The sequence below is a fragment of the Tribolium madens genome, unplaced genomic scaffold (assembly GCF_015345945.1).
Source record: "Tribolium madens isolate multiple individuals breed KSU strain unplaced genomic scaffold, Tmad_KSU_1.1 Scaffold_3;HRSCAF=73;Tcas5.2_LG2, whole genome shotgun sequence".
NCBI classification, from domain to species: domain Eukaryota; kingdom Metazoa; phylum Arthropoda; class Insecta; order Coleoptera; family Tenebrionidae; genus Tribolium; species Tribolium madens.
In genome coordinates, this window is record NW_025401006.1 from 4728564 (window position 1) to 4744362 (window position 15799).

The 15799-nt window shown below is 31.5% G+C and overlaps 1 protein-coding gene across 1 annotated transcript; it reads left to right on the forward strand.

Moving 5' to 3' along the window:
• The first annotated feature begins 12265 nt into the window (after window positions 1-12265).
• Window positions 12266-13170, forward strand: LOC123007549. Its single transcript, XM_044402917.1, has 3 exons — window positions 12266-12482; window positions 12538-12729; window positions 12990-13170. Exons 1-3 carry the CDS (start codon window positions 12452-12454, stop codon window positions 13046-13048), a joined length of 282 nt encoding a protein of 93 aa, XP_044258852.1. The 5' UTR covers window positions 12266-12451; the 3' UTR covers window positions 13049-13170.
• Window positions 13171-15799: the final 2629 nt, after the last annotated feature.

Here is a 15799-nt window from a genome sequence, read left to right on the forward strand (position 1 = left end):
AAAAGTGACTTCGGAATTTTCAGAAAATTATTTTTAAAAAGCGATTATTTATGTGTTTAGTAGTTAAAAAGAGAAAAAAATTCTTTATTTAGGTAAATTCTTTTTTTTGTAGCTATGTCATGTTTTTCGAGTGGAGTATTATTCAAAGCAAAAAACTTAAAACTGACTGAAAGCAAAATTTTTTTAAATAAAACTGAACAATTTCTCGTATTTTGCATCAAATTAAAACATTTTCTTGTGGCATTTAATTTTTTTTATAGATATTTGTTAGATTTTCTAGTAGTTTTGATTGAAAGTTTATAAAAAATACAAAAACTAGTATCTGCAGAGAAAAAACGTCGTTTATTCAAAAAAAATTGAAGGGCTTGAAATTATTTTTTTCTTAACTACCTGTTATTAGCGAAAAATAAAAAAAGCGATAGATCTATAAAATTTAAATTGGGATTAATAAAAATAAAATGACACTTAAAAAAACAAGTTTGTTCCTAAAAAAATCTTTTTATTTTTTTATCAATTATCAAAAAACATGCAAACAATTTTTGATATAAAAGAAACATTTTTTTCGATTTTTGAAACACTTTTTTTTCTTTAAGATTTGACTAATTTAAATCAAAATATGTATTTATTTTATTTTGAGTCAATTTTTTTCCTATCTCTTCAATTAAAAAACTCTGCCCTTACTAAAGAACAAAAAAATAGTTCATCCCTAAATTGTATTTTTTTTAAATCTTACCTAGAAACCAAAAGTTTTTCTAAAGCCGGATTAAAAATTTGATCAATTTTTTTGACTTTTGAAACACTTCTTTTTTCTTTACGTTTTGACTATAATTTAAATTAAAGCCTGTGTTTATTATATTTTAAGTAATTTTTTTCCTATTTTTCAATTAAAAGTCTACCCTTACTAAAAAGCAAAAAATATTTAAATTGTAATTTTTGAAATTTTATCCTGAAAACCAAAAGTTTTTCTAAAGCAGGATTAAAAATTTCATCAATTTCGTTTGAAAAGCTTCTCATACAAATCTTTTGATCGACAAACTGAAACAATCTAGTATTTTTATTAGCATTTTTTCAGGTTTCTCTACATTTTTCGGATGTTTTTAAGTTCCATTTGATATTAGTCAAGCTCCCAGATTGAATTAAAAACAACCTAAAAATAATTAAATCGTGTCGGAGACAAACAAAACAAAAATAGACTAATTTAGCCCTCAGTTTAGAATAAAGTGCTAAAATCGACCAATGTTTAAAAATTGAGTTTTTTTTTTGTTCTAGGCGTTTGATTAAAAATTCCATCGTTGACCTCTTGCACTTGCCGCGTCGATCGATCATTCGTCCCCGAAAAGGTCCCCTAATCTCTGTAAAAAATCCGAAAGTTAATTTGGCATTGAATTCGCAATAAAATTCCATTGGCGAATATGACCCTTCTCTTGAAAATGTTATTGTTGCATAAGAAAACAGTTTAAAAATATATAACCAAGTGTGTAATTTATGTAAGACGCAAATTTCGTCACGGCATACAGGGCATTGGCCCCGTGCTATCTGATGCAAATAATTAGCATTAAACTTCAAATTATCATCTGACAAAGACCTGCAGAAACCGGACCGATAAATAATTACATAAACGAAAAAACTTTTACTTTTAGAAAGTTTCAAAGTTCGCGGGATTTGAACGGTGCCCTGTCAGGGTCACCACGAAAATATTTCGACAAAAGTGTGGAGAAAGTCGGGGGAAAATCCATTAGTGGTTAGATAATTATTGCACGAGAAAGAGGAAATAAAACTGAATAGAAAGTTGCGATAAACAGCCAAAATCGTGCAATAAAAACAATAAGAAAAATCTTATTCAGCGAGCGTAAAAACGAGATATTTTTATCCACGTAGAAATTTACGTCGTTGATAGTTTGTTGAACTTTTCGAGGTCGTTGTTTTTATTTTTTCAAAGTGGACGTAAAAAGGCATTAATCTTTTACGATCTTAAGTTTGGACATCACTGGCGCCGTTTGTAAATAAATTTCGATTTTCGCTTTTCATTTTAATTTCAAAATAATAAAACAATAACATAAACAAATAATCGCTCAAGGTTATCATTTCTTTGTAAATAAAATGACTAAATAGGCAACCTTCTCAAACAGCTATTTTCTAACAAACATCCTTAGACCGGCTTATCGCTCAATTTTTTCGATAATTACTTTTTACAAAATTTGTTCTAAGAATAACACAAGCAAATAATTCTGCTTCCTTATTTATTTAAACATCAAATGCATACACATTTTTCACAAGAAATAGTAACATTAAAATCCAAAATTCCTAATTCTGATCTCAAATTCAGGAAATAAAATGTTATTGTCAATACATTTATCTTCGACAGTAATTATACATTTTCTAATACTGCACTTGTCACCTGTTACCTGTCAAGACTTAATTTAACGTTGCGTAATGCCAATCATATCAGTCTTACGTTTACGGAACAAATTGTGTAAACTATCGATTATTTCCATCGTCGGTAAAACAAATCTATTTTTTTATTTTTTACAATTCTCCAGTTTATTTCACAGTGAATGAAGTTTGAACAAAAACAGTAAAAACCCAAAAAATATGACATTGTGAGAAATCAAGTTTTTAGGAAATTTTGATTTTGGAATTTGTTAAAAAAATATGGTTTTTAACTTCTTAAAAAAACATCATTTAAGCAAAATAAATAAAGATTCTTAATTCAAATCATAAAATTTTTGCAAAAAAACGTTTCTCTTAAAAACAAAACAGTATTTTCTTGTAATTGCACTTTGTTATAAAATACTTACATACGGGGTGCGCCAGTACTCGCAAGCCAGAGAAAAATGTCATGTAAGGTAAGATACCAGAAACATGGAAGAAATGTTAAAAAAATTCTATCTATACAAATTTCGAAGTTATGAGAGTTTAAATTTTGCGCTTTGATTCGTTTATTTCTGTTGGAAAAATAATTTTCCAAGTTTTTTTGCTATAGGCTATTAAAAGAAGAAACAAGGAAGCTGTATCCTAAATTGTAACTCTGTTCAATGTTATTTGTGACTTTTATTAACATTTTTGTACCTTTACTAATAATTATAAAAAAAACATATTCAGGATCATCAGTATCATTAAATAGACATAAAAAAATGACAAATGTCAAAAAATAAATGTCAAAATTTTTTTACAGAGAATTTTTTAAATATTTTTTTCCATGTTCCTGGTATCTTATCTTAATTGAAATTTTTCTCTGGGGCGCGAATTCTGACACACCTATATGGTCGCATTTATAGAAATTTTCAACATTAAGTTATAACGAGATGTATTGGCTTTTGAAATCACGTTACCTTTAACTAAAAAGTTGATATGTATCAAGCACAAAATTTTTAATTATTTATACATATACCAGGTGAGTCAACTTTCATCCGCATCCCAAAACATCTTTTTCTAAGTACCTACATAATAATTATATTTATGGGTTTTTAAGTTCACTTGACTCTACCTTAGACAAAAAAGATGCTTTTTTCTTCGTCTTGATCTGCTAATATGTACCTATTGTTCAAAAACAAAAGAAACAATGTGGGTATTTTAGAAACTAAGTCTGGGACATCTTTGATTGGATTTCAAAATCACGTGACTCTATAAACTAATGAATTAATTGGCACCAACGGATTTAAATCATGACTTTATGAAATTAAAAAAAAAAAAAATTCCCCACCCAGTATAACCCTGAACCCCCGCCCCACCTGCTGCAAAACTCCTAGTGACCTTTGCAATTTTGAGCGTCTTTGTTTTTCGTTTCAAGGGCACGTTACGTCATAGGACGCCACTTAGCCTTCCTGACATAGTAACGCTGACAATACTACCAACCGAGTCATACAAGGACGACAAAAATCCTATGAGCATGTGACCATCAACATGATGCACTTCCGTCATCCCGTGACCTCAATTAAATTAAATTAAATTAAGAGATAACTCGTATTCGTCGTCGTTTATTTTCGAGTCCCGTTTCAACGGAATACCCGAATAGTTTAAATTTTAAATCGATAAAAAAATAATGAATTTCAGTAACGGAAAACGCGTCTTACGGAAAGTGACTCGACACGGTCATGTTTTGAGGACGTACAATGACCCCAACAGTTCTGCACCGCAAACGGAATGATGCGTCAAAGCTGCTTCTCGTAGCGGCGCTTTGCGTAAAATCTTGTCCGTTCCCAGCCGACTTGGAAATACCAAAAGAAATTTACAGTTTCCTGTATTCGCTAAATTATAAAAATTGACTGGATTTTTTCACGTTTCCGGTCCGTTTGATTAGAAAGGGCGCTAATCGAGTGAAAAAAATCGCAACCGCAAGCATCATTCAGTAATTGCAAGCACCATAAGGAAGAGCACCGAGTGAAAGTTACAGTTTGAATAGTCTGTCGTGACTAGAAACCTTACGGCATACTTCAACGTCTGTGAGCAATAGTGAAACGAGTGAAAGTGTTAATGCTGAACTACACTTACGTAAAGATGACTTTGCTCCGATATATCATCTACCCTTCCGGGTTACACCAACCCTTATTTTTCACACAAAATCGCACTACTTGTTACGCAAGAATCGCGAGCTTCCGGACAAAATCGGATTGAGGTCTGAATAAATTCGAAAAAATCACAAAGTTCACCAATCGATTATATTCATCACCTGCCCCATATAGATAAATTGATAAATATGTAATCAGTTACATGTGTTTTACATTGATTTCAATACGAAATAGGCTTAATTTTAATTCAACTTTTTTCTCCCCTTCGTGTCACGAAACAATGAACCACCTAATTCTCAAATTAATGCACAAGGGAAAGTTTCCCGTGCAAAATTCCCTCAAGTCATTGTCTTCCACTTTTCTCACACCGGCCACGTGGACTCCATAATCTATTTATAGGTTCTTCGACGTCCACTTGGCAAAAATCAAACCGATGGTCAAATAAAAAATTCCTAGAAATAAGTATTTGGATCATCGACTTTCCAGACAAAAGTGTATTTCGGGCCGCAGCTGTTGACAAATGATCGAAATTTTTTAATTAAAAATTCAACCACAAATATCAAGTTTTTGAAGCGATAATCGTTATTTTGACTACTTGATAAGTTGGAAACTCCACTTTTGTGAAATATGAAATTATTTTTCAAACTGGGTCACTTTATTCCAACAAAGCAACATAAACGTAATCGGTGCGACTCGATTTGTTTTAGTGATTTTGGGATTATTTTATTTTGGGTTTCAGTTAATGAACTTTTCCTTTTTCCGTGTTCGAAACAAGCAAATTATTTGTAAAATTTATGATCTGTATAAAGAAATTCTTTTCGTTTGTTTTTTTTTTCGTCAAAATTCCAACATTTGTAGTGTCATAATTTCGCACCTTGCGTTGCTAAATGAGTCAAATGGCATTAAGATGAAGTCATAAATTCTTTTTTTTTCGTAAAAGAAAATTTCGTTTGAGGTTCGATAACCCGAAGTCATTCACACTGCCCAAAAACTGATAAGTTTTATCAAAATATTCACGAGCGCAAAGGTGGTTGAACGGCTTTTATAAATAGCCCAGCTTTATGAATTAAATATTGATCGCGTGCGTTGACGAATTGTGGTATTTTTCGCTTATTTGCACTCCGGTTACGCAACATAATTTTCAATAAATAAACTTTCGATCAATTAAAAAGTGTAATAACAAAATTAGAAGTTGCAATGACATTTGCTCATTTCGAATTTTCTGCGCAAGTCGTGTAGACGCCCACCATTACTGACCTACATTAAGCGAGGTTGATGACCTTTGAAAGCTCAAACACAATCGACTGAAAAACGATGCTATGCTACGTACTTTGACAAGTAAAAAAAATCGTTTTTAGACCAAAAAAACTTACATTTTTTTCGGCACTCTGATTCACTGGTTGTTTGGTAATCGAGTAATCCGGGACGCGGGGTTTCATGAGTCGCTAGATAATTCTGCAAGACAGAAAAATTCATAGGGGGCTGTTCGACGGCCGTTTGTCTCGTTTCCGGGACTTTACCTTGGTTCATCGTGTAGTTCCATCGTGAAAGCGAAAGCTCTTTCAACTGTTATCACTGCACACTCGATCACTTGTAACAAATCAACGCCGTGTTTTGCCACTTGACGCTTCGCGTTTGTTTGAAAATTTTCGGAAAAAAGCCGACTTTGTTTAAGAATCTGAAATATGAAATAAGTACCATGAATTAAGGACACCATGTACGAGAGTACATTGCTGCTGTGTTCGCCGGGACTGCGCGGGTTGAATGACCTGTGGCTTACACACTGCTGGTGGGGGGACACGAGAATTTCGCCGCGCGCTTACTGCATCTCGTTTCCGCTTCCATGTGACGACCGCCACCAGGTGGTGCTCGCCGGGGAAGGTGTCGGGACTCCGGGGGCTCCGGACCGATGTCTCTAGCTTTGAAAAAGCGATCGTCTACTCCGGGACCTAGTGCGCATGCCGGGAAGTAGAAACGCTCTCGCACGGTAAGGTCGATACGGCCGCTTCGAGGGATGGCGGTTTGCGGAAACGCGCGGATGGTGATGATGGGGCCATGGGTAGACCACCATGGGGATGGGTGGATGAGGGTGGCTCGGACTGGGGGCAAAGCCCGCTCGTTGCTTTTCTTCATGGAAATTTATTTAAATCGCGAGGTTGTTGAAACTAGGTCATGGCGAGAGAGATCATTAGGGTACTTTAGGTCGTTCGGATAGGCAACCAGATTCGCACATATTTATTTACATAATAAAGACACTATTATTGATTGATGTTGTGACAAGTGAAGGCGTATTTTTAGATGGATGAGTAGTGCATAGGGAAATACGGGGTGAAGAAATTGGATTGGTAGGCCTGGCACGTTGCAATTGTCACACTTGTCGACAAGTTGGACGTAATGATATTGAGTTTGTTTCAGTTTATTTAGGTTTTTTTGTAAAACATTTCTTTCACACATCTCTACTTTGTAATAAATAAATAAAATGTTTGAGAAAAGATTATATTTTGTTTTATCTAATATACAGGGTGAAAAGTATACCTCTAGGTAAATATTTAAAAACGGTTTATCAAATTATGTACAGTATGTCCCTGGAGTGAGTTTACAAGAGGAAAAAATTGTATCTTTGTTTTTACGCCAAAACTGCAAAGGAAAAAAGTTTTTGCTTTATTTGAAACCAGCAAATCTGTAATTAAAACTTCATTATTCTAACTCAGAAGAGAGAAAAGTTAATTTTTTTCTTGATTTTAAACTAATGGACTAATTTTGGAATAATTTTTCTCTGCTTTTTAAGTCTTATCACATTGGCGGTTTTAATTATTTGACAACTAATGTCACTTTGACAATTAATTTAAATTAAATTAAATAATGATAGTTCTTGTTAAAAATGACTTTGGTTTTTATACCTTAAAGCTGTTCCTTTGAGTTGCTGTTTATTAAAATTATGTTTTTCACAAACATTTTTGTTATTTAACTAGCGTTAACTCATTTGTCAAAGCGACCTTATTTTCAAAATAATAAAACCGCCAATGTGATAGGATTTAATAAGCAGTGAAAGATTATTATTTATTCCAAACTCAAGAGAAAAATGAACTTTTCTTTCTGCTGAGTTAGAATAATGAAGCTTTAATTACAAATTTGCTGGTTTCAATGCACAAAGAGTCAAAGTTAATTATTTAAAAAAATAAAAAATAGTACAGTTTGGCAATAATAAAAGAATACATTAAATACAATTTTGTAAACAGTGAAAATAATAAAATAGAGTGTTTTCTTAATATTGCGAAGAACTGCAACCACATATTCTACATTAAAACTAACATTAATTTGTTAAATAAACGATAGTCGTACAAAGCTTTTCGTTACGGATTTATAGAGTGACATAAATTAAATTCATTATTTTCATCCATTTTTCCGAATACTTTTGTATTAGTGTTATGTATTTTTCGTTGTAGAATATGATGTGGTTGCAATTTCTCACAATAGTAAGAAAACATCCTATATAATTAATATAATATAATATAAGCGTACAAAATATGCACCCAATTCTCAATACCAAATTAAACAAAATTAAAATTCTTTCTTGAAAATCAAAAAAATTAACACAATTTAGTATTTTGTTATTAATTATATGACATTTTTTGCTTGTTGAAGTAGTTTTTTCTTGAAGTATATAGTTTGGTTTAATTAAAATAATAATACCGTGCAATAAAAAAAATGAATTAGAGTAGACGGTGATTAATCAGATGGCAATACTGATTTTTGACATCAAATGTCAGCGAAAACTTTGACAAGTTTGCGTTTTATTCCTTTTGAGTGAAATAATGTTCACTTTAGAGCAGAAAATTTTTATTGCTACACAAGAGAATACGGTGGATGGTCATTTTTACTTTCAGTTTGTGTGGAAAATTTTCAGCTCAGATTCCCAGCCAATGTGTTGCCAACTGTAGAATTTAATCGACGCCTACTCTAATTTATTTTTTATTTAATCGCACGGTACGTAGCAGTACTTAGTAGATTATTATAATTAAGGATTGAAATAAAAATTATGTAATTTCTTGTTAAAAGTTAATGCGCGAATCTAAGTATCTGGTTAGAAATGAGTCTTTTAGTGCTAAGCCCGGAGATTGAAAGCCGAGCGAAGCACAAAAAACCTTCCATTCTGAATGATATATACTATTTTATCTTCAAGCGTATTACAAAGTCTTAACGTTGGCACCACTAGTAAATTCATTCATGGTAATTTTAATAAAAGAAGTTGCAGTTCCGGTTTTTTGAATTAATTTGAAAACAATGTCATGAAACGTCAACACAAAAAATCGTCTAAGAAAATTTAGAGATGAAACACCGAAAAAGAAACAAATTCGGTACTGGTAACAGTTTTTAGAAATTTGGAAACGAATAGTTTGCAAGCAGGAAGTTAGAAAAAGGACCCGTTAAAATGTAGACGCAATTTGTAATGCAGGTTTGCTAAACATTCTTAATTTTCAGCAAGAAATTGACAAGAATACAAAATAAACATGAATGAGGAAGAACCTCGGAAAGAACGCAATTAAATTAGTGTCTTGTGCATCGTTTTTGAAGAACGAGTTGAAAAAGTAACAATTTTGACACTAAAACTGAAGAATTTATAAAATGCATCAACTTTGAGCTCATTTCAATAAATTTCACAAAATTTATTGGCGATCTTCATAAACCTTGCTTGTATCTTTTGCTAAATAACTTTTTCTGTATATACATCCTTTTTCTTCAAAGTTTTTGTAGCAAGATCTTCATTTTTGTCTATAACAGTGTACTAACTTGCGGTGTCCTTCTATCAAAATTATTAGCACTGAATTCTGTCTTTAAACCTTAGGTTATGATGTCTGTCCTCAGGTATTCAATTATAGCGCTTTCAAAGGGCAAACCGGCACACAAGATTCATAAAAGTCAAAATTTTGACAACATCTCTATTTGAACACAACCATAATTTTTTAACAAAATTTCTAGGGACAAAAACAAAGAACAAACAAAATTTGTGACTATGTAGACAAGCTGCTAGCAATTTTTTCACCAAAATTTTGACTTGGTAATTTCCATTAAAAAAAAACAAACTTTATGTGATCAACTATGCACATGGGCGACTCAATGGCACCGGTTAAATATTGGGTAATAATTTTGTTATTTCGCTTTTTAGAGGCTTTTTAACAGATATTTTATCTTATTAAAGAATTGATGTTACTATGTATTTCATTTTTTTAATGGGACTTTCAAAGTGCAGAAATCTACCTGGACACTAGATTACAAGTATAAGGTGTAAAACTAAGTGGCAGCATCAATAATTTTGCTTAAAAAATGAAGAAAAGCGCAGAAAGATGGTGTGCACGATCATAGTCACTTACAAATAAAAAAAGTAATGGCAATAAACGCATTTTTTTTTTCAATTTGAGTTTAGGTAGTTTAATTATTGGCTTATGAATTTATTTGATTTATGATTTTTTTTCTAACTATTGCCAAAATATTTTATTTGAATTTTGGTACGGTTGTTTGAGGAGAACGAGCGAAGTGAAGAAAAGAACAGCTGCTAAAATACATTTTCCCACGGCCATATATGAAACTACATATGCGCGAAAATTGGCAATATCATACGAGGTCAAAAACCTGAGCGATTTGTTTTCGCGCTGTGTGTTAGAAATCTAACGCACAATTCACACTCGAATGTTTTGTATTTTTTCATTCAACGTATTTTTTTTTGTATCCATTATAAAAAATAAATCGTTATTCAACGTGTTTTTGTATCCGTTATAAAAAATAAATCGTTATGAAAAAAAATTTTTTTGTAAGAAAAAAAAAATTTATGGAAGGAAAAATAGTGTACAAAACTTGCAGGAAGTGTCTAACGCACTCGCGGGATTGCCTGCACTCGGCTAACGCCTCGTGCGCAACTTTCCTGCTGGTGCGTTATTTATCACTTTCCGTGCTCGTTATGTAATATTTTATATTTGTATGAAAAACGTTTCACAACTTTGTAATAAAACTATTACTTTCCTACTTTAAAAAATTCAAAGTAAAAAAGATTTGACTATGTCTTTATTTTTAGTTAGAGGTCCAAAGAATTTATCTCTCACCTGTTTATTGTTAAAATCGTACGAATGCACTTCTTTTGAGCGAGTTTCAGGGTCAGGCCAATGAAATATTTATATCCCGGGCTGTTGCGCCCCCATATATGTAGTACACGGGATGTTTCCGTATTTGCGTGGGTTTTCTTTTACGACAAAATTAGAACGTAAACCTCGCGTTACAATCACGCAAGACGTCGCCATATATAAATAAATTTCTTTAATAATACGGAAATGTATTTTTTGTCTATTGTAATTTCCACACATAGGTACGTTTGATAAATTCAAGCTGTGATAAGCCTTATGTAAAGTTTATTCACTTATTACCGTATTGATAACAATCATAGGTTCATTGTTATGGTGTGACATGTACGAATAGAGAGAATATTTACATATTTTTGCTAGATATTTTTTATCGGTCAATGCAAAATCCAGTTTATAAATATTACAAGCGAATAGAAAGTAAATCTAACGTTATTTACTATCATTTTTTAAGACATTGATCCGAAATTGTGTCATTGAACTTCGGTACTTATTACGAAATTTATCTTTTGTGAATAGATTTTTGTTAAACTATAAACAAACAATATACTCAATACTAATCCAAAATTGTATGCTCTTGAACTTTTTTGTTTCATTGTTGTTGGTGTAGTGCTTGAAGGTTTACAACATTAAAAGAAATTAAAAATATATATAATTACAATTATTACAATTTTTTTCGCTCTTGGATTTAATGAATGAAAATTGCTCGTATAAATTAACTTTTTTAACTAAATTTCTTTCCCGTTAGCCTGAGCTGTAATTAATCCATTCATTAATAACCACTTCTAATCAGCAATAGTGTAATTGTCGGAAACAAACAACATGTTTAAATTATTAAAATATTGCGTTTTTTACTATTTCATCATAATAATGAGATTTTTACGCCTAAATGTAGGCCACCCAAAATTCAGCAGTGCTATTAATTTAGCATATTTTAAATTAAGTAAACGACTTTGATTGTATTATTGTTAAAAACAGTTAACACTAGACTTAAATATAGATAACTTTAAATACATGACTGTCAGGGGGTCCTTATAAATTTAATCAATGGAACAGTCTAGAATAAATTATATTTTTTTATGTTTCTAGTTTCTGGTTTAATTTTGTTAGTGGTCAGTGAGGTCAACAAAACCTTTCACATATTAGTCATTATAAAACACCAAACCTAATAAATTTTTGATCAATATTGATCACCAATTCCCGCATTTGAAAAGCGAATGAACTGTCCCCGAAACAAACATTTTTAAATAAATTAATGAGGAAATTAGCGTAACTTAGACAGTTGTATATTTTTTGAGTTGCAATAATTGGTTGTATTCGAACCAATGTCTTATTAAGAGAGTCGTAATATCTCTTGACTTACGTGAACTCTCCAATAGTCATATCAAATTTCCTTATCTGTAACCAAAAACTGTTTAATTTATCCCATTGACTACAACCGGAAAAAAAGTGCACGAAACCCCCTTGATTTTTTTTATTTATTCTCCACAAGTGACGTTCAAGTACCAAGTCCAATCCGATTTTTAATTCAATGTCAAAGGAATGGTTCGAGGTCAAAATAAAAATATCAACACTCTATTTTATCTCACTTTGATTTTGAAACAGGCATCGAAATTGTCGCATCCTGTTACCAACACAGATTATTTTGTTTTGATTCATCAAATTTTGAACAATTGGCTAATTATTGTGTCATTGCATCCATTTAATTAAAAGAATTGAATTCGTAACGAGATCATCTTGCATGCAAAATGAAGGTGCGAAGTGGGGGCAGTACATAAAAGGTCGTGAGGTCCCCCAACTGTAATTTGCACCATGAAGTTCGCTGTTTGTTTTGTTGTGCTTGGTAAGTGGTCCCACTGTTGGAAAATTACTTAAATTAAAAAAATCAATTAAAACAGTCGCTGTGGTGGCCTCCAGCTACGCCCTGCCGGCCAAGGGCTCCACCAAAGCGGCCCTGAAGAAGAAACCCTGTCTCAAAGACTGCGGAGAAGTCTACAAACCGGTCTGTGCTGGAGATGGAAGTGGCAAAAACGACAAATCGTTCGGAAGCGAATGTGTCTTATCGAACTACAACTGCGAAACCGGAAACAGTAAATATATTTAATTCAATCAAGTCTATTTTGCATTGGCTTGGAGGAAATTTAAGGCTGTGTTAACTCTTTCCTGCAATTATCGCGAATTGTGTTTGTTGGTCGTAATCAAGGCCTATTCCAGCTTCGCAATTATTTAATTTTTAACACCGACAGATAAATGTTTATATCACTTTTAAAAATATTTGTTTTTGCCGAGAAGATAGTTGAATATAAATAAAACGCGGTTTGTTTGATGTTTCATAATCGTTTTTTTTCAGATCTGAAGATTCAAACCCAAGGCGAATGTCCAGGTGGGGGTGGAGTTCGTCTCTCGTAAAATCATCACAAAATATATTATTTCACGTATTTGTTTACTTTTTATTTACTTTGGTTGAATGCTTTGTAAGAGAAATTCAATGCACGTTTTTTAATTATGAACAAATATAATTTAGCTTTCGATGTTTGTTTTATTCTTGAGTTGGTAACAGCAATAAGGAAGTTCAGGGAAAGTTGATGTACCAGAACATTTATCGGAAATGAAAAAAAATGATGTTTGACTTGTAATTCATTGGTTAAAGCAAATTATTTCTAATCAAAAAATGGAAAAACTAAGATTCACAATACTACCGTACACAAATTGTATACAATATTTTTTCTAATTTCGCATTTACTTAGATTAATGATTTATTTAGTTTTATTTTATTAACTAGTGAATAACAACTTATCTTATCCATTCTTGAAATTAAAACAATTAGTGTCAGGTTTAAAAAAAAAAGTTTTGCCTTTAAATACAGGGTGCGCCAGAACTCGCGCCTCAGAGAAAAATGCCATGTAAGGTAAGATACCAGGAACATGTAAAAAATGTTAAAAAAATTCTATCTGAAAAAATTACGAAGTTATGAGAGTTTAAAATTTGCACTTTGACTATTTATTTCTGTTGGAAAAATAATTTTCCTAGTTTTTTTGCTACAGGCTATGAGAAGAGGAAACAAGGAAGCTGTATCCTAAATTGTAACTGTTTAATGTTATTTGTGGCTTTCATTAACATTTTTGTACCTTTACTAATAATTATAAAAAAAAAACATATTCAGGATCATCAGTATCATTAAATAGACATAAAAAAATGACAAATAACAAAAAATAAATGTCAATTTTTTTTACAGATAGAATTTTTTAAATATTTTTTTCCATGTTCTTGGTTTTTTTCGGTACAGGCTATTAGAAGAGGAAACAAGAAAGCTGTATCCTGAATTGTAACTCTGTTTGTGACTTTTATTGGCAAAATTTTTGTAGCTTTACTAAATAATTATTAAAAAACATATACAAGATCATCAGTATCATTAAATAGACATAAAAAATGTTAAATGTCAAAAAATAAATGTCAAAATTTTTTAAACATTTTTTCCATGTTCCTGGTGACCTATCTTACTTGAAATTTTTCTGTGGGGCGCGAGTTCTGGCGCATCCTGTATACAGTGTCTAACGAAAAGATGGGGACTTAGTCCCTGGGTCAATATAACGCGATTTGACCCAATTTACCCCTATGCCAAATTGCGCCGTTTAAAAGTTAGAGGGCGCCAAAGTTTTTAAAAATTATTTTTGTTTTTCTTTAATCGATTTTTACGAAATTTGTACAAGCAATTAGCTATCAACACCAATATTTTGGTATTATTTATCCGAGTGTTGTAATTCTTTTTGTATTCGAAATGTGAATTATTTTTAAACAATTTTTATTTCTTATAAAATTTGTGTATCCGCTTTGGTTTTAAAGTAAAAAAAAGGAATTAATAAAAATTTAAAGCAGAATTAAGTTGAAACAAAAGAAGAGAGAAAACAACATAAAAATAATATAATTTAAGATAGTTTCAGGTGACAGATAAAACAGGTTTCAAAAATTTTTGTCCCTTCTGGTTTAAATTCTTTGAATTTAGTTGGTAAAAAGAGTCAAACTACGTTCACACATTCATGTGTTCCATCTTTTCATTGCTTTACTAGACCATAATTTTTTCAAAAAACAGTTCAAAAAAGGTTATAAATTTGTTATAAATTTTTTTAGAAAATTCCAACTTGAATCTATTTTGTCATAGAAAGATTTTTACTTTTTAAAACTTCCAACTTTATTGATTTTTTAAGTGATTAGGTACTATTTCACTTGTCATATTTTATTGCAAAACACAAATAATGTTTTAAATTCCGAAAAATACTTGCGCTGTTTAACTCCACATTTTATTGAGTGGACAATTTTTATGTTTTTTGTTGAAGAATAAATTTGAAATAAAACGCGAGAGCTATAGGCAGTTTAAGAAAAAAAAATTACTCATGGTTTAATATGCTTCAATCTTGAGGAGAATTTTCGCTGCGTTTTATCCTAATTCTGATAGGGACTATAATGCGATTAGCAAATAATAATTCGCACCACTATTTCTACATAGCGCAACAGTTTTTATTTTGTCATAAAATTATATCATTATTACTAAATAAAATACATAATATTTTGTTTGAAAGTTTGTATTATTAAATTATCAATAAGACGAGATTGTGTTGTCTGGAAGCATAGTTTTACATAGAAATAGTTTTAAAAATAGCTCGCAATTCAATTAATTGGAGGCAAATAAAAAATTCCTTGAAACGGAAGTGGAACACTTTGTCGGAAGAAAGATAATGTTTATTCGCTTTACTGATGAGAGTTCAGGAAACCACAGAATTCGATAAATTTTGACAAACACAAATTCTCTGTATTAACTATGTATTTGTGTCACCGGATTAATAAATTGAATAAAATGTGTGACAGAATTCGCCATTTTCGAGTATTTTTCCTGGTTTTTCCGATGCGCTGACCTTTATGCAGCCTGTATTAGTTTGCATAATTATGCTGCTCTAGTTATGAATGAATGTTCTTGTGATTTACGGATTTATCACTCGCCAGTGTAAAAATGTGCCGCATACCAAGGCCCAGCGATAAAATTCACGAATGACAAAATCACAATAAAAAGTCATCCGACCACCAAAGCGGAATATTGACGCTAATTAATGCACATTTGACTCCAATTTATAAGTCATGATACTTGCATAATGCAAATTGATACCA